The sequence below is a fragment of the Pipistrellus kuhlii genome, unplaced genomic scaffold (assembly GCF_014108245.1).
Source record: "Pipistrellus kuhlii isolate mPipKuh1 unplaced genomic scaffold, mPipKuh1.p scaffold_m20_p_20, whole genome shotgun sequence".
NCBI lineage: Eukaryota > Metazoa > Chordata > Mammalia > Chiroptera > Vespertilionidae > Pipistrellus > Pipistrellus kuhlii.
In genome coordinates this window covers 2,361,462-2,388,005 of record NW_023425516.1, presented here as the reverse complement: position 1 = coordinate 2,388,005, position 26,544 = coordinate 2,361,462, and the positions used below count along the sequence as shown (strand labels likewise).

The 26,544-nt window shown below is 46.7% G+C and overlaps 1 protein-coding gene across 2 annotated transcripts in view; it reads right to left on the bottom strand.

Moving 5' to 3' along the window:
* The window catches only part of KSR2 (kinase suppressor of ras 2), a 271,878-nt gene that overhangs the window by 96,055 nt on the left and 149,279 nt on the right, over positions 1–26,544 (bottom strand). For both annotated transcript variants that reach the window (XM_045585402.1, XM_045585403.1), the window contains exon 5: positions 23,590–23,774. In XM_045585402.1, the coding sequence (XP_045441358.1) occupies positions 23,590–23,774 (185 nt within the window). The remainder of the gene's footprint in view (positions 1–23,589; positions 23,775–26,544) is intronic.

Here is a 26,544-nt window from a genome sequence, read left to right as displayed (position 1 = left end):
GCAGCGTTTCTCATGGTGGCACCACTGACATTTGGGGCCAGGTGATTCTTCCTAATGAGCGCTGTTCTGTACCTGTGGGGTGTGGAGCAGCATCCCGGGTCTCCACCCACTAGACAAATGCCCATGGCTGTCCCTCCCGAGTTGTGTTAACCAAAGATGTCTCAAGGCATTGAGAGCACAGTCACATCACCACACCACCTCCTCCCCCCCGCCCTCCCCCAACAGCCCCGCTGAAAATTACTGTCATATGGCCCACAAGACCTAAATTATTTACTCTCTGGCCCTTTGAGGGGAAACTCTGACAATTCCAAGCTAACCCAACTCCCTGGTTGCATAACTAAGGAGACAGTCCTAGGGCGGGGAGGAGGGTAAACTGGCCGCTACTGGAAGAGCAGGGAGTGCCTGAATGGTTTCCTTATGTTTGTATTTTTTCTGAGTGTTCTTTCTACTGTATTACCTGGCCTCCAGGGTAGAAAGGTTTTTTAGCTTTTAGGGAGTATAAATCAGTACAATTTCATAGGGTAATCTGGCAACATAATTCAGTAGCTTTATAAATACGCACACTCCATGACACAGATATTATTCTTCTAAAATTGCCACCTAAGGAAATAATCATGGATGCACACAGCTCGGTAGTTATGGAAATTGTTCTGCACTTGTAGAAGTTTTTAGAATGCCCCCAGAGAAGAGAACAGCCCTAATCAAACATGGCACAGGGTGGGAAGATAATAGGCAGCCGACGAAACTCGTTCCAATAAACACACACACACACACACACACACCCTCCAACTTTTATATATAAGAATAAAAATAGAGAGCTACTTAACTTCAAAATAATAAGAACTCTAAATAGTGACGTAAGTTCTGTAACAGACTGTTATTATAATAGTATTGTGTGAAAAATAAGTTGTTGTTAATTTAATTTTTAAAAGAACTTGAAAACCCCCTCTCTTCCCTCCCTCCTGCATCCTCAGCACCAGTGAGGGTGCGGGTGCTGAAAGGAAGGGAACTGGAGAAAGTGTGACTCCTTGGTGGGGACGAGGTGGTCTGAAAGGAAAAGCTTAAGCAACACTGACTTGGCTCTGATTTCCAAGGAAGCTTAGGAAATCCCACAGGATGTGGCAAGGCCAGCGTAAGCTTAGGCTTCCCCTCTCTCTCTCTCCCCCTCTTTCTCTCTCTCTCTCGCTCTAGCTCTCGCGCGCGAACTTACTCTCTCCTCCTCCTCTCCTCTCCTCATCTCTCCTCTCTACTCTCTCTCTCTCCCTCCCTCCCTCCTCCCTCCCTCTTCTCTCCTCTCTCTCTCTCTCTCTCTCTCTCTCTCTCTCTCTCTCTCTCTCTCTCTCTCTCTCTCTCTCTCTCTCTCTCTCTCTCTCTCTCTCTATCTCTCTCTCTCTGGCCCATGATCTAACCACTGATCACAACCAACCAGGGCTCAATTTGTACCTTTATTATTGTTATTAATACCATAAACATATATGTACTCACATGAAAGATGTCCTTTATAGTTAGATGGAAATGTGCAAGGTATAGAAAACCACAAATTTCATTAAATTTAAAGGTAGGACAGTACTAGATGGAGAGAGAAATACTGAGGAAGGATATATACATTCAGGCTGGATTAAGTGGACATACTCCAGTAGAGAAATTTGCCCATTTTACTTAGTACACTGTTTTGTTTAAATGTATTACAATAAGCATAAATTGCTCCTTGACTAAAAACTGAAGTCATAAAAATTCTAGAGAAATATTTTTCAAAGGATAAGATGCACAGAATAAAGTACACAAATGGAGAATTGAGAATTGACTGGACTTGTCGGCAACGAAGTAATTGCGGATTTTTTAAAGAAAATCAAAGACAATTTTTTCATGGAACTAAATAACTTTATTCTGTAATGTATTGCCCATTTTGATCAATGACCTTTTGCCATCTTTCAGGCAGCATCATAATCCCACGTTCAAAAAACTTCTGGTTTTTATTAGCAAAAAACTGAATCAGGTACGATTTGACATCATCATCATTATTGAAATTTTTACCATTCAAGGAGTTTTGTAAAGATCGAAACAAAAAGTAATCAGATGGTGCAAGGTCAGGACTATATGGTGGATGTGGCAAAACATCCCAACCAAGCTCCATTAATTTTTGCCGAGTGACCAAAGATGTGTGTGGCCTTGCATTGTCATGATGGAATACAACACCTTTTCGATTTGTCAATTCGGGCCGCTTTTCTTCAACTGCATTGTTTAATTTCATTAGTTGTTCAATGTAGACATCAGAATTGATCGTTCGGTTGGGTGGTAAGAGTTCAAAGTAGACAATTCCTTTGTAATCCCACCAAACTGATAACAAAACCTTCTTTTGATGAATATCAGCTTTTGATGTTGTTTGAGTTGGTTCACCTGGCCTGCTCCATGATCTTTTCCGCTTGATATTGTTGTAAACAACCCATTTTTCATCGCCAGTTATCAGTCGTTTTAAAAATGGACCATTTTCATTACGTTTCTTTAGCAAATCGCAGCTGCTAATGCGTTGCATTAACTCTGATGCTTTCAGTTCGTGAGGAACCCATGTATCGAGTTTTTGAACATAGCCAAGTTGTTTTAAGTGATTTTCAATGCATGTATGTGATACATGAAGCTTCTCTGCAATCTCACGTGTTGTACTGTGACAGTCCGAATTGATTATTGCTTTGATTAGGGCATCATCAACTTCAACTGGACGACCAGAGCGTTTTTCATCTTTGAGTGAAAAATCACCAGAACGAAATTTGGCAAACCAATTTTGACACTGCCGTTCTTTTAAGGCTTCGTCACCATAAACAGCACAGAACTTTTTATGAGCTTGCGATGCGTTTTTCCCTTTGCGGAAATAAAAAAGCAAAATATGACGAAAATGTTCCTTTTGATTTTCCATTTTTCAACGAATGCCAAACGAAAACTACAAAACAGATCAAAAAACTTTTTTTGCTGATTAACAGCTGAATAGCCAACTATCAAATAACAAAATGTGTTTTACATTTGTACTATGTCTGCAAACCTAAAAATTCAACTGAAGCCATATATGTGTGAAACACGCAATTACTTAGTTGCCGACCCAATAGATTAAAAATACCAAAAGCTCTGAAATCTCTGGAACACCTCTCTGTGGGGAAGGGGGCTGCTCAGAACTCAAGCTCCTTACATGACAACGTGAATGTAATATCACTATTAGGAGTAAATGATTGATCCTGTTGAACAAAGGAGCCTAACGGAAGATAAAGGGAAAGGCTTTGACATAGTCATGTGGGGAAAGAAGGGTCTCTTCATATCTCCCTCCTGTACTTCAGTGTGTGCAACTGTGGCAACTTGGGGAGGAGAAAATGAATCATCATTACAGGGCTGACTTTTAATTTACACCCGTGAAATAATTCTGACGTTCAGAAGTGTTCAACCAGTGTGTATTCTGGAAATGTCAGCACTGTCCCTGAAATTTACTTTGATATTCTCTGAGTATTACCTATGTAATTTTTTTTATTATTAATTTCAGAGAGAGGAAGGAAGAGGGAGAGAATGATAGAAACTTCAATGATGGGACTCATGGATCAGCTGCTCCCTGCATGCTCCTTACTGGGGATGGAGCCCGTAACCCGGCATATGCCCTGACTGGGAATCAAACTGTGACCTCTGGTTCATGGGTCAATGCTCAACCACTGAGTGACACTGGCCGGGCTTATCTCTCAATTTAATATGTGAGTGTGGAGAGACCGGTTCTCTGACTCCTGTCCTGACCTAAGCTAAGACTTGGCTTGAATTTTATAATAGTGGTTGCAATTAAGATAAATTTACCTTAAAAGAAAATCTACCTTGCTCTCTTCTGCTCCCAGCCCAACATAAACCCCTGGTACTCTGGGCCTCTGGGGTGCTCTTCACTCCCATCTACCTGCTGTGGGAAGAAGAATCTTGGGGTAACAGCAGAGGTGACCACAGCCCTCTCTCCTCCTGGTGAGTCGCACCCACAGTGCTGAAAAAGCATGCTCCTTTCTCTGCAGTAACTCACACCTACACGGGCATCATGTGTGGTTTTTATCTAGACAACGGAGTAGCTCGGCCTCTGGGGTTAAATCCCTCCCAGTGACTACAGACCTTGAGAAAGGGCGGTGTCCGCTAGCCAAAGTTTCACGCTTTGCTGTTCCTGCCCACCCCCGGCCTCGCCCACTTCAGGCCCATCCCCAAATCTGTGGTCTTCAGTACCATCATTAGGTCCACCTTGGGACACAGCAGACCGGACGGACCATGAAGATACAAAACATCATCGTGGCAGTTACACGGACACCTGTCAAAACCCATCCAACCGGAAATGAAAACGGGTGCGATTTACTGTGCCTCAATAATTGGATGTAACCCCAACTGGTTTGGCTCAGTGGATAGAGCGTCGGCCTGCAGACTGAAAGGTCCCGGGTTCGATTCTGGTCAAGGGCATGTACCTTGGTTACATCCCCAGTAAGGAGTGTGCAAGAGGCAGCTGATGGATGTTTCTCTTTCATCAATGTTTTTAACTCTCTATCCCTCTCCTTTCCTTTCTGTAAAAAAAAAAAACAACAAAAAACAAAACAAAAAAACACACAATAAAATATATATTTAAAAATTGGATTAAAATATCTATATCAGACCTAGGCCAGTTGGGGAGACAACTCCTAATTCTGGAACATCCCGGAGCCTATGAATTAAATTAAATCATGGGGTAGGGTGTGGCGGCAGGCTAGAAGGGGTCAACGGGGAAAAAAGAGGTCATATGTAATACTTTCAACAATAAAGAATTTTTTTAAAGAAATTAAATCATGATGACAACAAAAGATGAAGTTCACGTTTCCTAACTCCAATATCTGGATCTCCTCTGGGACTGACTGCATCTTCTGGTGTGGAGTCGTGTCTTCTGCCTCCTAACATGCCTGGCAACTATTTTATTGAATTCCTAAAATTGTACGTGAAAATTGAGATAATTCGTGTTTCTGGTTGATGTTATCTTTCTCCGGAGAGGATTGAAATTTTGCTTTTGGCAGGCAGTTGAGAGAGGGGCCAATCACATTAACTCAGTCAGGGGCTGAGCAGATTTGAGGCGCGGCCTCGTCTGCAGAAGCGCTGCTCTGTTTCTCGCTGGCCTTTGTCCTGCGGTGGAGCCCCTCGGGCCCCTGCTGGACACGCTGGTGTTCACCGGGGTCCCCCCTATCTGTCCAGAGCTCCAACATGGAGCACAGACTTTCTCAGCTTCTCGGGCTCTGAGTGCCATGTTGGGTTTAGCCAGTACCTCTCGGGGAAAACACCATTTAACTCTGGGCTCATCCATGGCATCTCCTTTCCTTCTCGGACCCTCACTCCTCGAGTTGCTCGCTGGTGCCTTTAAACGTGGTTTTAAAGACATACTCCCTGGCGTTTACAGTTATTCTTGGCAGGAATGCTGGTCCACAACCTTGGAGGCAAGAATTCCTGCATGCCCTGGGGGGACACAGAGCCAGCCCCACCTCTAAGAAACATAAATTTTCCACTTTCACTGAATCATTACAGGGGCGTCGGCTGCATGTCCGGCTACCAAGCGGGTGCCACTGCTTCCCCCAGCAATGCTTCCTGTGCAGTGGGTCTCAGAGAACAATTTCTATTTTGAACATTCTAATGAAAATGCACACGTGTGCGGCATGTCAGAACATCCAAAGCGATGACTTGGCATCATCTCGCTTGAGTCTCGCAATTGATTTTTTTTAAAACAGCATTATTGAATTGTAATTTACATACTGTGAAATTCACTCATTCTGAGTGTCCAGTTCAGTGACTTTCAGTAAATTTAGAGTTTGATCGCCATCACAATCCAGTTTTAGAACATTTCTGTCACCTCTGAAGACATCTTTGGCCCATTAGTAGTCACTCCTTTTCCCACTCCCAGTCCCAGGCAACCACTCATTTACTCTCTGTCTTTTCAGAATTGCCAAACCCAGGAAAATGGCATTGGTATGATACTATTAACTAGGAAGTTCTTTGTTATTTACATGCACATATATGTGGTTGCAGTAACCGAATTATTGCTCTGTACCAACCCATCAACATGCTGTATCATTAAACCCCTTTGAGGTAGATAGTATCCTTCTCCCCATTTTAGAGATGGGAAGACTGAGGCACAGAGAGGTTAAATAACCCGCCTAAGAGCGTGCAGCTCATAAGTTGTAGAGTTGTGATACAACCCTGGATTCTGACTCCAGAGGCTGTGCTATTAACCTCTTTTATTCTGCCTCCCACTCTGTAATAAAATTCCTTAACATGGGGACTTAGATTAGATATCCTCTTATTCTTCCCATGATGACTTACCAACGGTAGGGGCTGGATACATGCTTAGGTCTCGGTTTGGATACATAATTCAGTACTATGGGGTGTGCCTAGACTGGACCTTTCTCTCTCCCTGCCTTCCTAGAACTTGCTGCTAAGTCCAACTCATAAGAACTACCTTTTGCTGCCCATGCTGGAGCCAGGGGGACGACCCCCTACATACAACTGATCTTCAGTTAATAATCTTTCACATTGTATTATCCCATTCACCTATCTAGGCATGTATTTGCCACTAGCTTGTTTTCTGCGGGTATACCAGGAAGCTATTTTGCTGCTCAAGAATAAATGATTTATGAGGACTTTCATTATTTCTTTTTTTAAAAACTTTGGCATTTTGTTTAATGAATGATAAAAGCAGCTCACATTTTGTATAGTGCTTTTGGGCTTAAAAGTACTTTTTGTGTGTTATATCATTTGATAAATAATGATAATTATCCCCATTCTACCCTCAAGTAATTTGATTCATCTTATTTGTGAATACATCTAAAACATTGAGGTTTTGCTGGGTTCCGGGTCTTAATTAGCACTTAGTATGCTTAGAAAAGGAACGGATGAAAGATTATCTGGATTTATTATCATAATATTTAGCATACTGGAATATAAATGAAGAAAGATAATTAGGCATGAAAAATATAGATAAAAGTCAAGACTTTTTTTTCTTAGGAAGACCTAGATGAATGAAAATCCTAAAGAAGAATCATGCACTGTTTTTAATCATAGAAGAAGAGTCTAAAATGTTTTAAAAGCAGAGTAGTTACACAGGGTCGGGCCTTGTGAATTTAAAATGGCAGCTCCCGGCAGCTCCTCACTCAGACCCTGATTCTTTCTTTCAGCGAGCATTTCCTGGGATTCTACTCTACCATCGCCCATCAGCCTGGGAAGCAGTTTCACTTCTCATGGAGCCCATCGCCTGGGGTGCAGATCCCCAGGTCTAGGGGTGCAATATCAACAGGAAATAGTGCCATTGTCCTCATCAGCAGGGTTCCTGCTTCTCTTGCAGAAGCCTTGGTTCCCAGAGCCACTTTCTCCAGCTGCCAATAACACCTACCCTGAACCCATCAATCAATGGCCACAACTTCCACAAAACATTCCCACTGCTGGGTCAGAGACACCAACATGGCCACAGCCTCCTAACTCCCTTTCTCCCTTTGCCTTTTCCAATTCGTTCCCCAATTATTTGCCCCAACAGGGGGATCTGATGCATGACTTCTGCTGCTTTCACCCTCTATGGCTCCCACTGCTCTTCAGTCAAAGCCTGGACTCCTCCGTGTGGCCACCAGCCTCTGTGTGCTCTGCCCCCTGCAGCCTGTTTTGTAATGGACTTCCCCCACCCCACCAACTCCAACACCCCCCCCCCTTACACACACACACACACACACACACACACACACACACACACCCCTCCATTTTCCCCTTTTCTAGCTATCCTGGTTTCTTTCAGGCCCCCATACCACCACATTCTCTCCTACCCCAGGACTTTTGCACATGCTGTTCTCAAAGCCTGGAATACAATTGAGTCACTCCTAAGACTGCAGTGAACTAGCATTTCCTAGAAGGGACACTGGGAGATGTCACTCCTGAGAATACATGTGGCGGGGGAACAGCACTTCCTAGCACTTTAGCATCTCCTGCTTCTTCCTCTAAGTGTGGGAGGGACCCAATACTCCTGACAGGGCTCTCGTGGCCTGTCCATAGGCACTCCCATGGGCCACTTCTGTATAGGCCCAGTGGGCTGAACACAAAGCCAATGGTAGCTCACATGGTGAAATTTGGAGGGTCCAATTGGTAGGAGACTCACTGATGTTCTTCTTTTGCAAACATGAGACTAGAGACAGTAGTTTCTGGAGGACATATGCAGCTTTCCTTGAAGTACATCGCTTGGACTCCCTGCAAAACTGCTTTATTGACCTACATTTTGGTTCTTATGTTTCCTCGTCATTGCATGACATTTTAGGCTGGACCCAAGAGGGATTTGTTGAGGATGTTGATTGCTACAGTGATCAGTGCCCTGTCAAGGACCTCTGATGTCAGGAACAGAAAGAGTTGTGATTCTTATACACTCTTGTTTCTTACATTATGGAACCAGTGACTGAGTCAGGTGATTGATTGTGTTTTCCTCTTTGCTCTGGCCACCAGGAAGTTCAAAAACAAATCCTTGGCCAGCTTCTCACAATTGTCAGCATAAGTGTTATGTCTCTTCTCCTTCCTTCTTGCCTAGCTTGTAAAAAACTAGTTCATTCAAAAACCTTTTTCTTCTATAATGTATGAGTATAAATAGCTCTCAATATTTTCTGGGATAAAGGAAGGCACAGATAAATAAATGTGCAAACATGCCCAGCATGGCTCGGTGGTTGAGCACTGACCTATGAACCAAGAGGTCACAGTGTACATGCCTGAATTACAGGCTCAATTCCCTGTGTGGGGCATGCAGGAGGCAGCTGATCAATGATTCTCTCTCATCATGGATGCTTCTCTCTCCCTCTCCCTTTCTCTGTGAAATCAATAAAAATATTTAAATAAATAAATGTGCGAATGTGAGGTATCATTATATAATTCCTCCAGTGTTCATGCCTGAGGGTGAGTGACATCCACCACATGCCCCGCCCTAAGCTACTGTACATCATCCAATCTGCATGATGACATTTAAAGAAATGGAAAGGCTCAAAGAGGTTGGGTAGCTTGCCCAGAGTTGCACATCAGCAAATGGCAGACTCAGGTTTTAATGTCAGCTCTGTTTTTCAAAGCCTGAGCTTTGAACTACTACCTTCAACTATTCCACTGGAGCCCTTGCTGACTCAGTTACTCGGCTCCTCGTCTTCCTCTCACATCCAGGTATTCCAGGAGTGCTCATGGCTGGTCACGTGTTTTCCTGGCATGCAGCACCATGCTTGGGATATGGAAGAAGTCCAATAAATATTTGTTGAGTGGGCATGAGCTTAGGCTGGGTGTGGGGAGAATTTTATTTCTAAAAGTGGAATAAATAACATTTCTGAACAATTCAAGCATTTGAAAATTCTATTTAATTGAATCTTTTTGGTACATAATGACCCTGGATGGTTTTGCAGATGAGAAACTTTCCAACCACCTGAGTCAGACATGGTTACCTTTAAGGAAGGGGGAGGTATTGGTTAATATGTTTAATCCTGTTTGAGCCTGTCTACTGGGACAGGAAAGGAATTGTGGTAACTACAGTTCACAGCACTACAACAGCACAAACAGATGCTTGAAAAGCAGATGTTAGTTGAATACAGCAACTTCTGTTTAACGGGAGAGGCTCTCTGCAAGAGAATCTTTCTTTTGCTTTGCAGCGTGTTTTTGTGTGTTTATTGTTGTTGTTTGTTTGTTTTTTGGTTTTTTAGGGGGGGTTTTGTTTGTTTTTTTGTTTTTGTTTGTTGGTTTTTTAGTTCTATTTAAGGCAGGTTTGGGGTACAAAGTCTGTGAAGACTGATTGTAAACCTCAACAGTGTTGACTCTCTGAGCTCTTGAATTACACATGTAAAATAATATGCAAGAAATGATTTAACCTTGAGCAAATCACATACCAAATCCTGGGTTCCCAGAGGACTGGGTACTTTTTCCTCAGCCATGATACCTGCACAGGCCAATCGCCAATGCAGGCAGCTGCCAGGCCAAGACTGAGAGGAGAGAAGTCACACTCAGGTACCTAGTGAGGCGGGATTTCCATTTCAGGGCCTGTTCCCATTTCTGCGAGAACCCGCCACCAGGCAGGCTGCAGCTCTGGCGGGAGCACTCCGAGCCCCAGCAGGGACCTGCCTGTCCTGAGACACTTGGAATCATCTAGGTACCCCAGAGCCTGACACTGGGCTCTGGATGTTCAAGGTGACACTGCGTACGTGTCCAAGGGGCTATGGATGCTGCTGCCCCAGCAAATCAAGCATACCACGTGCACACAGACAACTGCAGCCCTCAGAGGGCTGGCCCACAGCCCTTCTCTCAGGGTACAAAGCCCTCAGGACAGGCCAGAATCTGCTGCTAAAACTCGCAGAATCAGGCCTCCCATTCCCTGTTCTCGGTGAGCGCTTGCTCTTTCTTGCTCCCATGGCCGAGCTTTCCTGCTATTACAAACACGACCAAAACCAAGAAGGTGTATTCAGCAAGAAGCACAGGAGCCAAGCATCGCAAATTTTAAATCATGAAAGGAGAGTAGATGATTAGGAATAGATTAAAGCTAAGCGAAAACTAAAGGAGATGAATGACCTAAGAGTTAAGAATGAGTTAGAATTCCAATAAATAGAAGATATTGAGAATTTTTACCTTCAACAGTAAAACAAAAGAAAGGAGATTTAAATTGAAAAAGACTGCCAGTCAGTGAAGTGCAAATGTAAAAAATGGTAAGCAAAGGAGATGATAGAGTAAGATAAACGGTTTAAAACTAAGAGATGATAAATGAACAATGAAAGAGTAAGCAATGGGCTTTAAGGATTAAGAAAAGGAGTTAACAGAAAAGGTAAAAAATAAATTTAAGAAGTGAGGGAAAACTTTTTAATCAACGTTTTATTCTGGAATACCTTTTGATTTACAGAAAAGCTGAAAAGATAGTACCAACAATTCCTATATACCATTCACCCAGCTTCCCCTCATGTTAAAGATTTTTTAAAATATATTTTATTGATTTTTTACAGAGAGGAAGAGAGAGGGATAGAGAGTTAGAAACAATGATGAGAAAATCATCGATCAGCTGCCTCTTGCACACCCCCTACTGGGGATGTGCCTGCAACCAAGGTACATGCCCTTGACTGGAATCGAACCCGGGACCTTTCAGTCCACAGGCCGAAGCTCTATCCACTGAGCCAAACCAGTTTCATCTAAAGATTTTATATTAAGTTTGCTCTGGCTGGTGTGGCTCAGTTGGTTGAGTATCATCCCATGCACCAAAGGGTCATGCCAGAGCACATGCCCAGATTTCAGGCTTAATTCCCAATAGGGGGCATGTAGGAGGCATCCAGGATGTTTTTTTCTCTCTCTACCTTTCTCTCTCTCTAAAATCAATAAAAACTTTTTTTTTTTTTTTTTTAAGAAACCAATGTTGGGATATTGTTATTAACTAAACACCAGACTTTATTTGAATTTAGCTAGTTCTTTCACTAATGTCCTTTTCTGTTCCAGGATTCCACACTGCATGTAAAAAGATGATGATTTTTAAAGAGAAAAAAAAAATTAAATTACCCAGATACATATTAAAAAGAAAAACGGAAGGATAGAATCAAGATGACAACCAGTGGAAAAGGACAGAAAACACAGGAACAGTCCTGGGTGAACTTAGACACCTGATAAATGACACGCTGGCATGGCAGATCCGTGGGGGAAAGAAAGGTTATTTGATAAATGGGGAATTGGTTATCCGTTTGATGGGGTAGGACAAATAGAACTTTGCCTTATACCATACACCAAAATCAATTCCAGATGAATTAAAAAATTTAGAAGAATATATAGGACAATATGTTTACAACCTCAGGGCAGAAAGAATATATTAAATAAGATTGTTAAAAGCCAAAACCATAAAGGAAAGAAATGATGCATTTGCCTACATTAATGGTAAAATATTCTATTCATCAAAAGTACCAATAAATGAGAAGACAAACCACAAATCAGTAGAAGATATTGCTGCCACACATTTATAAAAATAATTAGAATCTAGACTGGTTTCTTTTAGTTCTTAAAAGTCAGTAAGAAAAAGAGACAACTCAATAGAAAAATAAAATGAGCTAAAGACATTTCACAGACCATGAAACACAAGAGGCCACTTGGGAAAAGACCCTCAACCTTGTCAGCACTCAGGGCAAAGCAAGCTGAAAATGGGCTGAGGCACCATTTTATTCTACCAGGCTGGCAAATCAGTTCAACAGTCTGGCCACATGGAGGTTGGCGAGGATGGAGCAATAGGAACACCTAAGGCATTGTTGGTGAACAAATAAATCAGTGTAACCATTCGGGCAATCAATTAAACATCACCTCGTCCAGTGGTTCTCAACCAATCAGGGGTGATTATGCCCTCAGGATATTTGGCCAAGTCTGGAAGCATACGGTTTCCTTTTTCTTTTTCTTTTTTTTCTTAAGGTTTCTTTTATTGATTTTTTTTTCTTATGAGAGAGAGAGAGAGAGAGAGAGAGAGAGAGAGAGAGAGAGAGAGAGGGAGAGAGAAAGAGAGAGAGAGAGAGAGAGAGAGGGAGAGAGGTGAGAGCAAGACATTATCAGCTGCCTCCTGCATGCCCCTACCACTGAGCCTGCAACCTAGGCATATGCCCTGACCAGGAATTGAACCCACAACCTGGGCATTTGCCCTGACTGGGAATTGAACCAACAACAGGATGTTGCCCAACCACCTGAAATATACCAGCCAGCGTAACATACTGGTTTCTTAAATGTGCTTGATGGTTAGGAGAGGTGCTATATTGGCATCTTACAGGTAACGGCCAAGGATGTTGCTAAACATCCTACAATACACATGACAATTTCCACCCCAAAGAATTACTCATGTCCAATGCCCACTGTGCTAACGTTAAAATAATTCCATCTCATTAGGTTGATGACTCTCAGACTCAGCAAGACTACTCCCAGGAATAGCTCCTTGATTGGTCTTTCCAATGCTCTCCTGATAAAAGTTAAGAAGTGTGTTTATATCTAGGACTAAATCCCAGACTCCCCCCTGGAGAGGCTGATTCAAGAGGCTCAGGTCAAGACCCAGCAATAGAAATTTTTAAACAAATGCTCCAGTGATTGGTACCACTCGAAAAGTTTGGGAAACTGTCCTCGATGCTCATGTGCACCAGGAGAACACCCAGGAGTGCTTCAAAGTGAAAAACTGGGAAAGAACCCCAAAGTCCCTCGACGGAGGCATGCACGCAATAATTGTGGTCTATTCGTACAACAGAATGTCACCAATTTCACTGACTTTTAAGATGCCACTGCGTGTCAGGTCATTAATTTATGAACCACTAAGAGAGAAAGAGGCTGCCAATTAGCCTATGACACAGTGCTTTCTTATACTTAACCTGTTAAATTTAGTGTTATTTTAAAATCTCTTAGATTTATTTGGACATTTTATCATGTGTCATGCTGCTCTGTTCTCACAGAGCCTTTCCATATAGACAACAGGCATTGTGAGTTACTTGGTTTCAAGGCCAAATTGCAGCGTAATGCTTTTGAAGACCTTTTAAACTCCCATTAAACCCATTCACATGAGATGGACAATGCACAAAGCCCCGGAAGTGATGCCGCCTGAGGAGCATGCCCACGTGCACTGGACGGACAAACAGTAATGACAACTGCAGCCCACCCTGCCAGGCAGAAAGTGACAGCCAGGTGCCAGAGCACAAAGCACAGCCCAGTTTCAGGGGTGCTAACCCGTGGGCAGACGTGAGCACCTTAGAGTCGGGGAAACCAGTATGTGACAGCATGAGATGGGAGAATCTCCCAACCAGAACATTTCGTTTTAAAAGCAACAGAATACATGAAGTAGTATCCCATTTGTATGAAGTTCAAAACTAAACTATTGTTTAGGGCCACATACTCGTGAGGTGTTCTGCAAAGATGAGCAAGACAAAGAAAGACAAATTCAGGATGATGCCATCTGGGGGGTGGAGGGATGCAATCAGGAGATGCACATAAAAGAATTCCAGGAGCTCGTGACGTTCTGTCTCTCAAGTTCAAGTTCAGTTTCTGAGTATTTTTACCAGGCCCAGGTCTAGGGAAACTGAGGCACAGGCCTCTGGCACAAAATTTAAGGGGGTGGACAAAACACTCCGGGAGCAAAATAATAATATTTGTTACATTTTTTTAATGGGAGGCAAAAAAAATCCATGATGAACCAACTATCAAACTTTTACATGAGGATAGGAATCGACCCTGCACTTCCATGACCTTGCCCCTCCTGTCACTCTCTAACCCCAACCCAGGTTCGAATTAAACTTTATTAACAAAAACAGGCAGCCAGTTCACAGGCAATATCTTGCCCACCTGATTTTTTAAAATAGTACACTAGCCGAAACCGGTGTGGCTCAATGGATAGAGCATTGGTCCGCGGACTGAAAGGTCCCAGGTTCGATTCAGGTCAAGGGCATGTACCTTGGTTGCTGGCACATTCCCAGTATGGGGTGTGCAGGAGGCAGCTGATCGATGTCTCTCTCTCATCGATGTTTCTAACTCTCTATCCCTCTCCCTTTCTCTCTGTAAAAAAAATCAATAATATATTAAAAAATAATAATAATAAAAATAAAAAAAATAGCCGAAATCGGTTTAGCTCAGTGGTAGAGCGTCGGTCTGCGAACTGAAAGGTCCCAGGTTTGATTCCGGTCAGGGGCATGTGCATTGGTTGCGGGCACATCCCCAGTAGGGGGTGTGCAAGAGACAGCTGGTCAATGTTTCTCTCTCATTGATGATTCTAGTTTTCTATCCCTCTCTCCTCCTCTCTGTAAAAAATCAATAAAATATATATTTTTAAAAAATAAAAATAAAAAATAGTACACTAAAGTTTATTAATATTCTTTAAAGTGTATGTAGATCATACACATATACATATTTGCACATACACACATATGTATATATGCAAAGACACTATTTAAAAAAAATTCGACAGAAGGGGAAAACCAGTGAGAAGAACACACATCACAACACTGGGCTGGGAGGTCACTGCAGCAGCCAGGTCCCTGCGGGAAGGAACATGCCATTCAGCCTTATCGGTCATCACAGGGATGCATCCGCTGCCAACTCCAAACAGGGTGGGGGCTCCACCCAAGCCCCTGCAGCCTGGCCTGGAGTCCTTCTCAATCAGCCTCCCCCGTGAGCAGGACTCTGCATTTTAGAAGCCTCTTCGCCATCCACACTTGAATTCAATCTTTATCATACTCCTGTGCGTCAAGTAAAGAACCCCCACTCTCCAGATGGAGAAACTGAGTCCCAGAGAGGTTGATTAACCCGCCCAACATGGCAGTGAAATCACTAGTTTATGTTGGTTTCAAATCCATTCAGCACCCACTCCATCCTATGCAACTGACCCGTGGCCTGTGGGAATGAAGACGTGTCTTACCTGGTTTATTATTAAATCAGAAAGTGGGGTGGCAACAGTAAGAAAGGGGGTCCCAATGAATCTCTTCTGGCTGGGAACATGTAAGCCTGTCCCCACAGCGTTGCAGGCAGCATAGCCCCGTCTGTGCACCAGAGGGTGGGCGGCAACAGCTGTGTCTAACTGGCTCCCACCCCTCCTCTGCCAAGAGCCCCCATGGGCTGCGGCCAGACTCTCTTCCCTGGCAAACAGCCGTCCAGGGAGCCAGGAGCCTTCTTGGGAAGCAGCACTTAACTCTTTATGGTCACTGGGAGGCCATCTGCAAGGCGATCACTCGACTCACTGATGGATGCGCAATTTCACAGCTGAGAGGAGCGTGTGTCATTTTCCCGAAAAGCACCCAGTTTACTCCCAGACTGATCATGCAGCCACGGGAGGCTGGCTCCTCGGCATGGCCTCAAGTGCCTCAGGGCTGGAGAGGGCCCTGCAGAGACACTCGTCAGTGTCCTAGGGCGACTCTCACCCCAAACTGGGAGGCTTGGGACAGCCCCAGTGTGTTCTCTTGCAGTTGGAGGCCAGAATTCAGGGTATCAGCAGGGCCGGGTTCCCTCTGAGACTTAACGGGGTGTGTCCTGGCCCCTTCTAGCTTCTGGGGATGCCATTGATCCCTGGAAATCCTGGGCTCACAGCTGTACCCCTCAATCTCTGCTTCTATGGTCACATGATACTCTCCTGTTGTATCTGTCTCTGTGTCTGAAACCCTCTTCTTAGGAGGACACCGGCCATATTGGATGAAGGTCCCACCCTCCTCCAGTATGACAGCATCTTAACTGGATTGCTTGACCATTTCCACACAAGGTCGTGTTCTGAGGATTAGAACTTGGACATATCCTTTTGGGGAACCCTATTCAACCCACAGTAGACCCACCTGTCAGAGAGAAGCTGCCACTGAAGGGAAGTGTGGACAGCACAGGTGAGCCTGAACCCCAGGTACTAAACTAAACTCTGGATCTGACTCCCACTCACCTCTCCAGCCTCACCTCCATCTCTCTCCCTTGCTCCACCTACAGGTGCATGTGCTCCTTCTGCCTTGAATGCACGTCCATCCCACTTGTCATCCACTACCCTACTCCGCTATCATATCAGGTCTGCGTACACCGCACTAGGTCACAGAAGCCTTCTCTAATCCCCTGGCTAGCTCAGGTGCCCTGCTCCCTGCCCCACAATCATTGCTCCCCTGTTCTAGTTTGCACAGCATCCTGGACACCAGCTTTGCAGCTCTCACTGGCATGATTGGCTGTTCTGTCTGTCTCCCCAGCAGCCTGGAGGTTCCGTGAGGATGGTCTTGAATGTCCATTCATCCCTGTGTCCCTGACACCCACACGGGGAGTAGGCACTCAAAAATATTTTTGGTGGATGGACAGATCGAGGAATGGCTCTTGAAGAACCATTTATCAACTCAAAGGTTATGCTGTCAGAAAAGCCATAGTTCCCTCAAGGCCCCAGAGCTGGCTTCATAGCATAAGGAAAAGTGGAGAAGCGCTTGGGAGCCCAAGGCAAACCAAGCTCTGGCCCCTTGGTCAGGAAGAGGTTTGGGAAAATGGTTTAATTCGAAGAGCCTGTTCCCACAGTGAGATCCTGCGGAGGCCGGGTAATTCCTCCCTGGACTACATTCTCCTCTTTCGCGGTGAGAGAAAATCAGACCCAGCAACCCCCAGGGCTGTTACAAGGAAGACCCTGCCCTCTGACATGCCCCAGGTACTAAATCCATACAGGGGTGGGTGAGGGAGGGTCTCTAACAGCCTTGGGATGGCTGAACCCAATTAGGAACCAGAAATTTGGGGAAACATTCTCCCTGCAAGGGGCTCGGTTTCTAGAATAGCAGTTTGCTGAGTTTCAAAGGAGAGTCTTAAGGGCCACCACTGCTGGAGGACAGGAAGAGGGAAGGCCCCCAGGGATGGGATGCAGCCCCTGCTGCCCATAACCCAGATGGCTCCACTTTTACCTGCTTGCACCCAGACTGGGGGTATATGTAAGGTTTCTTGCCGAAGAAAGAGGTTTTTACTGAATAGTATTAATGATCAACCTTTAAAACTCCTGACTAGAAAAAATGGTTCCTGACTTGAATTTTATGGACCAGAAAATTTACTAAATAGGGGAACTGCCTAGAGTTGGCAATGTTTTTTCCAAGCAAGGACACTACATGAAATGCAATCGTCATCTATAATCACCCATCATTTCACTTTTCAAAGGACGTTTAACACCAAAATATTTGAAGGGTGGTATTGCAAACTAAAAGGTTGTTAGGTTCACTAACATACCTCATGGAAACAGTATTGTGCTTCTTACTGTTGTTGTTGGTGTGTGTGTGTGTGTGTGTGTGTGTGTGTTTAAATCTGGCTGGAAGCTGGTTAAAAACATCGCCATGTCACAGCACTGGTCTCTGTGTCATAATTCCAGGGAGCGTGTTCAGTACCTGGATGCTGGGCCCAGCCATTAGCTGGGCATTGGGAATCCCCGCTTCCAACCCAGCTTTGTACCTCTGAGCAAGGCCCTTCCACTCTCTGGCCTCAGTTTCCCCTTCTGTAAAATGAGGGGTTGGACTCAATGATATGAGGCCCCTACCTATTCTAATCTCTATGATTCTAGAACAGAGCTTAAAAATTGGGAGCCCCCAAACCCAATACCGCCTCACACAATGTTGAAAGATTTGTGGTTAGGTGCTGACATTTATAACTTGGAGAGGTTTCTCATAAAAGTCATGGTCTTCAACTTTTCTTTGAAAAATTCCAAGGTCTAGCAGCCCCGGTCCCTCCAAGGAGGGATGCGCTCACATAAAAGGACTCGGCTCCGCGGCAGGCTTCCTGCCCACACTGCACAGCCTGAGTCTAACGCGAGGAAACATCAGACAAACCCGGATGAGGGCTATTCGGTAATGTAGCTGATCTCTACTCATCAAAGATGTCCACGTCACAAACAACCAAGCTGAGGGACTGTTCATGTTTGACATGCTGCCACATGTAATATGTGATCTTGGGGATGCAATGCCAAAAAAAAATTTGCTATCCAGGACCCTATTAGAACATTTGCTAATTAAAGTCTTGATTCAAGATCAAGTTTACTGAATCTGGTAACTCTGCGTGGTTATGTGAGGAAGTATGCAACCTAGTCTCAAATGCTTCATAAAAATAAGAGAGAACTCGGGGTGGGGGATTAGAGAGAGAAAGCAAATGTATGGCAATGTTAAAAACAGACGAGTCTGAGTAAAGGGGGTACAGGAGCCCTTTGTGTTTTCTTGCAACTTTTCTGTAAATTTGAAATATTGCAAAATAGAAAACTAAAACTAAAGATCATCATAGAATTGAGTGATTCTCAAACGTTCGCCTCAGAATCCCCTGAAGGGCTGGTGAAATCCCGGCGCTGGGCTCTCCCCGAGCTTCTGATTCAGTAGGTCTGGATGGAAGAAGGCAGGTATGTGAGTCTAGCAAGCTCTCAAAGGTGATGCTGTTGGTCCAGGACACACTTTGTGAAGCCCTGGTCCAACCCGGTTTAAACTGTGGAAGTGACCACCAAGAGAACTAGACACAGAAAGCGCTTTGTAAAAGCAGGACTGGGAGAGAGATGCGCGAGGGACCGCAGTTTTCATTATGAACCGTTCTGTATCATTCTGTTTGCTTCTGTTTGCATACTGATGCCTACGGAGCACCTCGATGAGCACCTGCCTGGCAAGTAGCGGACAGTCAGTGCATGTCAGGGACCTGCTGGGACCTGGGTTTCCAAATCGCAGTGCCAATGAGAGGCAACACAGATGCTTCCTGCGTTTGCTGGGGGCGAGGGTGGGAAAGCGGGGAGCAGCATTCTTGGGGAGAAAAGTTCTCTGGGTTACTCCTATGCTTCTGTTTGGAATTGCCGCCACTGAGTCAGGTCAGACACAATCTTCTTGACCTCTCTCCTGATTCTGAGGCGAGAACGTGGTTTTCAGGCAGCAAACTTTGGTCAAGACAGGCTCCTCCTCCCCCTCTTCCAGCGGGTAACGAACCTTGGCCTCAAGGCTCATTAAACCCCATTATATAATCACCCCCATACCGCGTCTCTTTATAACCCTTCCGGTGGCTGGTTTCTTGGGAGTAGGCAGTTCGGCTTCATCGGCCTTTATTGCTACCTGCTGCTGCCTCCTCCCCCAAATCAGGCACCCGCCTCAGCCCCAGGCACGCCAGGCCAGGCAGAAGGACAGCCGTCTGTTGCCTGGTTTCCAGGACAAAGAACAGGAGCTGCTTGGAGAAGAGATGGGGAGAGGGCAGAGTAAGATGCAGGGAGGGGAGGCATGCCGCCTAAGACACCTCCCGAAGGGCAGTATTTCATGAGACAGGGCCTCGGACAGAACGCCAGCTGGTGTCATTAGGACCAAGACAGGGACGTCCAGGGACCATCAGTCACTTGTTCCCTCCGGTGGCTGCTGCCCTGAGTGCTGGACCCCCACAGGCAGCTCATAAAGCAGCACACAGAAAACCGCGGGGGGGAAAGTACCCTGTCATTCTTCATCCCCAGGACGGATGAGCTGCAGAAGCTGGAGCTGAATTCTTGCAGCTGCCTGTCCCCCACCTCCGCCCCCAGGGATGGCCACCACCTGCGACCATGGATGCTCTGAACATCAACACTGAGTCCTGGGCGGTACCCACTGGTGAGCCAGTACAGGCGCGGCTCTCTCGGAGGCAGCCTCGAGGCCAGGCCGTTCTCCCAGCTGGGAAGTGAGACAACCTGGACAAGGACCCTCTTGAAGACAAGCAGGCTTGGTGAGGGCAGCTTTGCAATCCCACTCCGCGGGGGATGGCAGGGTGGCGGGTTCGGAATGAGTGCAAACTCCACCTCCTTCCCGACTTGGTGACCTTGGGTCAGTTCCGAAAACTCAGCCCGTTTCCTTGTCTGTAAAATGGGGGTACTCAGAGCACCTACCTTATGGAGGAGTGGGAAGCTTAAGTGAAATAATAGGTGTAAATTGCTTTAGCCAACGTGGTGGTGCCTAGAACCTTGTCAACACACAATAAATGCCAGTGGCTATTGCTATCACCGTTGCCACCACAGTCCCAGTGTACAACATCCAGCAATCGCTCCCAACGCCACCCTTTACTGAAACTTGGTGTTGGAAGCCTCAGCCCTGTGCTGGAAAACTTACATGCATTCCTCATTCTGTCCCTGCAGGCAGGGGCGGGCTCAGGGGATCCGTGACTTGCCCAGTGACACCTCAGCAACCACTGAGCTGCCATCAAGCAGAAACGCTTCTACCAGCTGGCAATGAGTGGAGCCGTCCCTTCCACCCAGGAGGCTTTTTTTTTTTTTTTTTTCATTCTGAAGAAGCCTCTTTACAGGGGTCACAGAGGCTGCCTGACGAGGCAGCTGGCATCAGAGAGACCCGTCAAGGAGTCACTGGCAAACAGCTTATCGGACCAGAAACGCGGAGGGCATCTGATCAGATGGTCCTAAGGCAGCATGGTAGGCAAGAAGGCAACGCCAAGGAAATGCAATGAAGACAGGGAGCCACGTCCACCGCGCTCTGCTTCTCTGGGGAGCCATTCCCTCCTGAGTCAGCACCTTGCACAGCACACAGTGGAAGCCCATCTCTTGTGTCTCATGGCTGCCTTGGAGGCAGATCCCTCCATACTTGGGGCTCCTGCCACTCCCTCCCTCTCCAGCTGATCAGCCCAGGGAAGTAGGACAAGCCCCAAAGAGGTGAAGTCCTTACAGCCCATCGGGGTGGCTCGGCACCCTGAGGGCCGGAGGCCCGGCCACTCTTCGGCCTAACGCTGTCTCCCAGCATTAGGGCCAGGGGGAATAAGATGGCATGTCGCCTCCCCTCACACTGAGGCCGCAGCCAGAGCTGACAATGGCAAACGGGTAGGCAGACTCGGCCTGGCAGGGACATCGCCCCAGCGGCTCTATTGCCTGGCACAGTGTGTGGGGGCCGGTGGGTGGGGAGGGCGGTTGGAGCATGGTACGATTACAAGCAGGAGGAACCAGCGCCCGGCAGCTGTGTTCTCCTAACAGCCCAGCCCAGAGTCTCCATACCAGCTTTCTAAGTGAGTTAGGAGGTGCCCAGGAGCAGCTTTGAAATAGACCCTCATGGAGTCTTTTATCATCCAGTTAGGGAAACTGAGGCCCTGGGAGGCAGAGACAGGATCTCACCGCAGGAAAGAGATGGAATCTGAGCAGGCTAGAATTGGGCCTGGGTTCAAAACCTACCACACAGGCAACACCATTCACCTTCTGAGCCTCAGTTTCCTTATCTGTAAAATGGGAATAACAATGCCTGCCTCAGAGTGTGGTCAGCCTTAACGGTGGCAAGGCAGGGACAAGGCCACACAGGCATTGGTGGCACCACAGAGACTCTGAGAGAGATTCCCACGTCCCGTGTGGAGCCTGTGCCACCACACTGCCTCATTCTGTTATTTGTCAGGGGCTGTCCACAGGGTCCAGCTACTATCTGGTTACACACTCAGTCCCCCAGGGAGGCTCCCATGCTCTCATCTATAATACTCTCTTTGGCAGGAGGAGGGATCTAAATGTGCAAGTCCATGGTTTGGTTTGGTTTTAAATAAGCCATAGGTGTTTCTGCTCTGGCCAGAACTAAAGAACAGAGCTGTGACCAACCCCTCCAAGGTGGGGCTAGAGAAAAGAGGCGAATGCGTATCCTAACAGCTGCCAACTATGAAGCACTTACTATGCAGACAGCTCGACACACACGAGCTTATTTAATCCTCACAAGCATCTGTGAGATGACTATTGTGACCCCCATTTTACAGACAAGGAGACTGAATCTCAAGAGGCCCTTCAACTTGCTCAAGGTCAGGCACAGGGCTCAAAAGTAACCAAGGTGGGACTGGAACCCAGGCACTTTCCTCCAGAACTAGGACGTCCTGCCGCCCCTCACTGTTGTCACTCATCTGCTGTCATCACGTCTTTTCCTCATCCGGGCTCACCGAGCCACCCTCCGGCGGCCACATGCCTGCCATGCAGCCCACTGTCACGGAGCAGGTCTGGTCTCTGACACGATCCCTGCTGACTAATTGGTAATTGGCTTTCTGGTGATGACGTGGGCCCGAGTGCTATTTTGGTTTGCTTTGTTCAGGGCCTGCACCCCCTGGGCCTAAACAAGCCAGGCTCTGGAACTTCCCCTGACGATGTCGGCTTGAGCCTCCCGCTCAGAGGGGATGCAGGCTCAACACCAGTAGGCTGCAACCTGAGTTCGACCTCACTCCTCCTAAGCTTGGCCTCACCCCTCCTGAGTTCCCAGGAAATAAGAGATCTTGTCTTGGCCCTGGATGGTGTCACAGTGGTTAGAACGCCAGCCTGCACACCAAAGGATCGCTTGTCCAATTCCAGCCAGGGACATGTATTATACCTGAGTTGCAGGTTCGCTCCCAGGCCACCAGTGGGGTGCGTGTGGGAGGCAACCAGTCAGTGTGTTTCTCTCTCCCTCCCTCTCCCTCTTCTTCGTTCTCTCCACCACCTCCCTCCCTTACACTCTCTCTGAAAATCGTGGGGAAAATATCCTCAGGTTAGGGTTAGCAACAACAACAGAAAGATTTTGTCTTGGCCAGAAGACTAGTTGGGCTTTTCTCAGGGGCTCGCCTCTGAAAACGGCTGAGCCTGTTCTGCAAAACGGGCCTCTATAAGGAGATTAAGTGCCTTCTAAGACCTCTGCCCTGATCGCCAGAAAGTTCCATTTCCGCTCTGAGTAATAACAACTTTATCTGCAGCAGAATCCACAGGAGCAGAATGTAAACCACCTTGGGCCATGCTCAGCCCAGTGTGAACTCAAATACATCTTGGAGATGTAAAGGTTATACTGTGCTGACCTGCGTGTGGGAGGGGTGAAATAACAAAATATAATCACAGCAGCCTTATCCACAACAGAAAGAAAAAGGCCGGGACCGGCAGCTGAGAAACAGGAGAGAGAAAAAGCTAACATTTCCATCCTTGAATACCCTCTGTTATCCCTACACACCTGCAGGGCCAATGGCAACAGCCAGTCGGCCTGGAGCGCTGATGACACCCTTTCCCCAGCATCCATTCAAAGAGGCGGTGTGTGGCGCAGGTGGGAGGTGGCAGGCAGACGCAAACGAGGCATATTTGGCGAACATTTCAAGAGCGTTTTCACCGAAGAAAAGGAACACGGGGCGAGCGTGCACCTGGCAGAGGCACAGCCCGGTGCGGTGACTTACTTGCGGAAAAGTTGGCCTCGCTGTGGACCGGAGGGGTAGAGGGCAGGAAGGGCCCTTGTCCCACGAAGAAGGAGCGGAGGGAGCGCTCGCAGAGGAGAGGGGAGCGCTGCTGAGCTGGGATGTTCTCACAGCTGCCCACGCTGGTGTGGATCTTGAGGTTCAAGGGCTTGCTTTTCTTCTTGGCTCTGGAAGGGAGACAGAGAGAGGGAAGTGGATGCATACACACACAAGATGAGAGCAGGGAGTGCCAATCTCCTTAGCATGGTGCCCAATACCCACTCCCCCCTTTACTGGGCCCTGTGGCCCCCCCACCCCGTTTCTCACCTCCTACCCTTTGCTTATTCTGTCCCCAATGCCAGGAATGCCATCCTCTTCTTTGCCTGGTTAATCCCCACCTGCCTTTTTTTTTTTTAATTTTTATTTATTAAGTCCATTGGGGTGACATTGGTCAACATGAACATACAGGTTTCATGTGTGGGTTTCTATGTTATAAGATCTATATGTTGCACCGTGTACCCACCATCCAAAGTCAAATCTCCTGTCACCTTATATTAGGACCCCCTTCTCCCCCCAACCCCTTCCCTCTGGCTACCACCACACTGCTGTTTGTGTTCTTAAGATTCGGTTTTATATCCCACATATGAGTAAAATCATATGGTTCTTAGCTTTTTCTGACTTATTTCACTTAGCATAATGCTCTCAAAGTCCATCCATGTGGTGCAAATGGCACTGTTTCATCCTTTCTTATGGCTGAGTAGCGTTCCCTTGTGCACATGGATAAAGATGTGGTCCCTATGCCCACTGGTCCTTTATGACTTGTCTCTGGGGTCCTCCCCTCAGGAAGCCATCCCTGACACCCCAATGCCCCAGCAGGGCTAAGTGTCCTCCGCTTGAGTTGGCTGTTCATCCTCAATCCTCCTAAAACAGTCTATATATTTCTGTGGCTGTACTTTCCTATTTTCCAAATTTGCTCTTTCAGTTTTTATCATCCAAGTGGACTGTGAGTCTCTGAGGGCAAGGATGTATTGTTCATTTCTCTGTCCTTGGCAAGGATGGCACAAACCCCACACACAGTAGGTGCTCACTGAATGCTTACTCAGTGATTGATCTGGATTAAGACTCTGGCACTTACAACATTGCATTCTAATACTGTCTTCCACACTCAATTGCGGGCTCCTTGAGGTCAGGAAGCTGTGGTTTTCGTTGTTGGATCTCTCAGATACTTGCTTGGCACCCACTGAATAGAATGAACCTCCCCAGCTGGTTTGGTAACACATCCCCACTTCCAAAGAGCTTAGATGATCAGTTTATGAGCGTTTGGTTTAAAATGGCATCCAAAGCTAACCTCCCTGCTCTTCTCCCCCCCTCTCCACAGCACCCCATTCAGGTCTGGCCAGGAGTTGGGTGCCCTCTTGTGGCCAAAGTGAACCCTCCTTGCAAATTTCCAAGTTCTGGGTGGAGCGCCCAGGAAGGTGTGTTCATATAGGACTGGAGGGCTCCCAGGTGAGCAGCCCTGCCCAGGCAGCCTGCTGCTCCTCTGCTGTAAGGAGCTCAGGGGTGCCCGCAGAGTGGCCCCCTTCCAGGGCCTGCGGTCAGCCCTGCATGTCATCTTCCCAGAGCCTGTGACCAGGCCCAGGACGTGCCTCCCACTGCAGCAGCACCTGTTGGTGGCTCTCCCTGCCCAAGGCAGAGAAGAGAAGGAAGCAGGGAAGGGGTGGCATTCATTTCACATGAGTGTCCAGTGGTACAGATCCAAAGAGCGGTGTCATTTTAAGAGTGAAACTCTCAGGCCCTGGGGTCAGGGAGACCTGACTGTAACCCCAAAAGAGTGCTCTCACCTCTGTGCCTCAGTTTCCTCAACTGGACAGTGAGAAAAATAACAGTGCCTAACTATGGAGGATGTCATGACAATTCTACGCGATCGTGCGCCTGGCACAAGGCCCACCACAGAACAAGGATTCAGGTCACCCGTTGTTTTTGTTTTTTGTTTTTTTTAATATATTTTATTGATTTTGTACAGAGAGGAAGGGAGACAGATAGAGAGTTAGAAACATTAGAGAGTTAGAAACATCGATGAGAGAGAGTCATCGATCAGCTGCCTCCTGCACACCCCCTACTGGGGATGTGCCCACAACCAAGGTACATGCCCTTGACCGGAATCGAACTCGGGACCTTTCAGTCCCCAAGCCGACGCTCTATCCATTGAGCCAAACCGGTTTCGGCAGGTCAACCGTTGTTAACGTCACTATGACCAGGTTAAATTCGGTGTCTGTGTAGCATGGGAAGAACCTCACAGAAGCCAGACATTGAAGCCAGGCTGTGTTATTCACCTAAAACATCTACCAACTCTCAACTCACTCCCCCTGGCAAGTGAAAAGGGCACAGTCAAACCCTTTAGCCAGAGGTACTGTTGTCCTCCCCAAACCATTGGCGGGAACCTTGAGGGCCACCAAGTGACGAGGCCACATCCTTCTACAACAAGCATGTCAAACTCAAAGGCTAACATGGGCCAAATAGACGAGGCATGTGGCCTGAGGACCACAAGTCTGACATGCTTGTTGTACAAGGAGAACCAAGTCTAATCCAGCACAAGTTTAACAGTAGCTTAATGAGAGTCCAATTGCCTTAAACAGATGGGGCAGAGAAGGGGTGTATATAAACAAATGATAGTCAGACAGATGGATGGATTAAAAAGATGAATAAATAGATGGGTAGGTGGGTGGGTAGATGGATGAATAGAAGGAGGGGTGGAGGTAAGAATGGATAGATGGGTGGATGGATGGAAGGATGGAAGGGAGGAAGGGAGGAGGGATGGAAGGAGGGAGGGCAGAAGGGAGGGAGGGAGAAAGAGAACATGGAAGGAAGGATGAAAATGGAAAGAGTAAATGAATAAAGGACGGAGAGGATGGGAGGAAGGCAGGAAGGAAGCATAGGATCCTGGAGGACAGACACAGC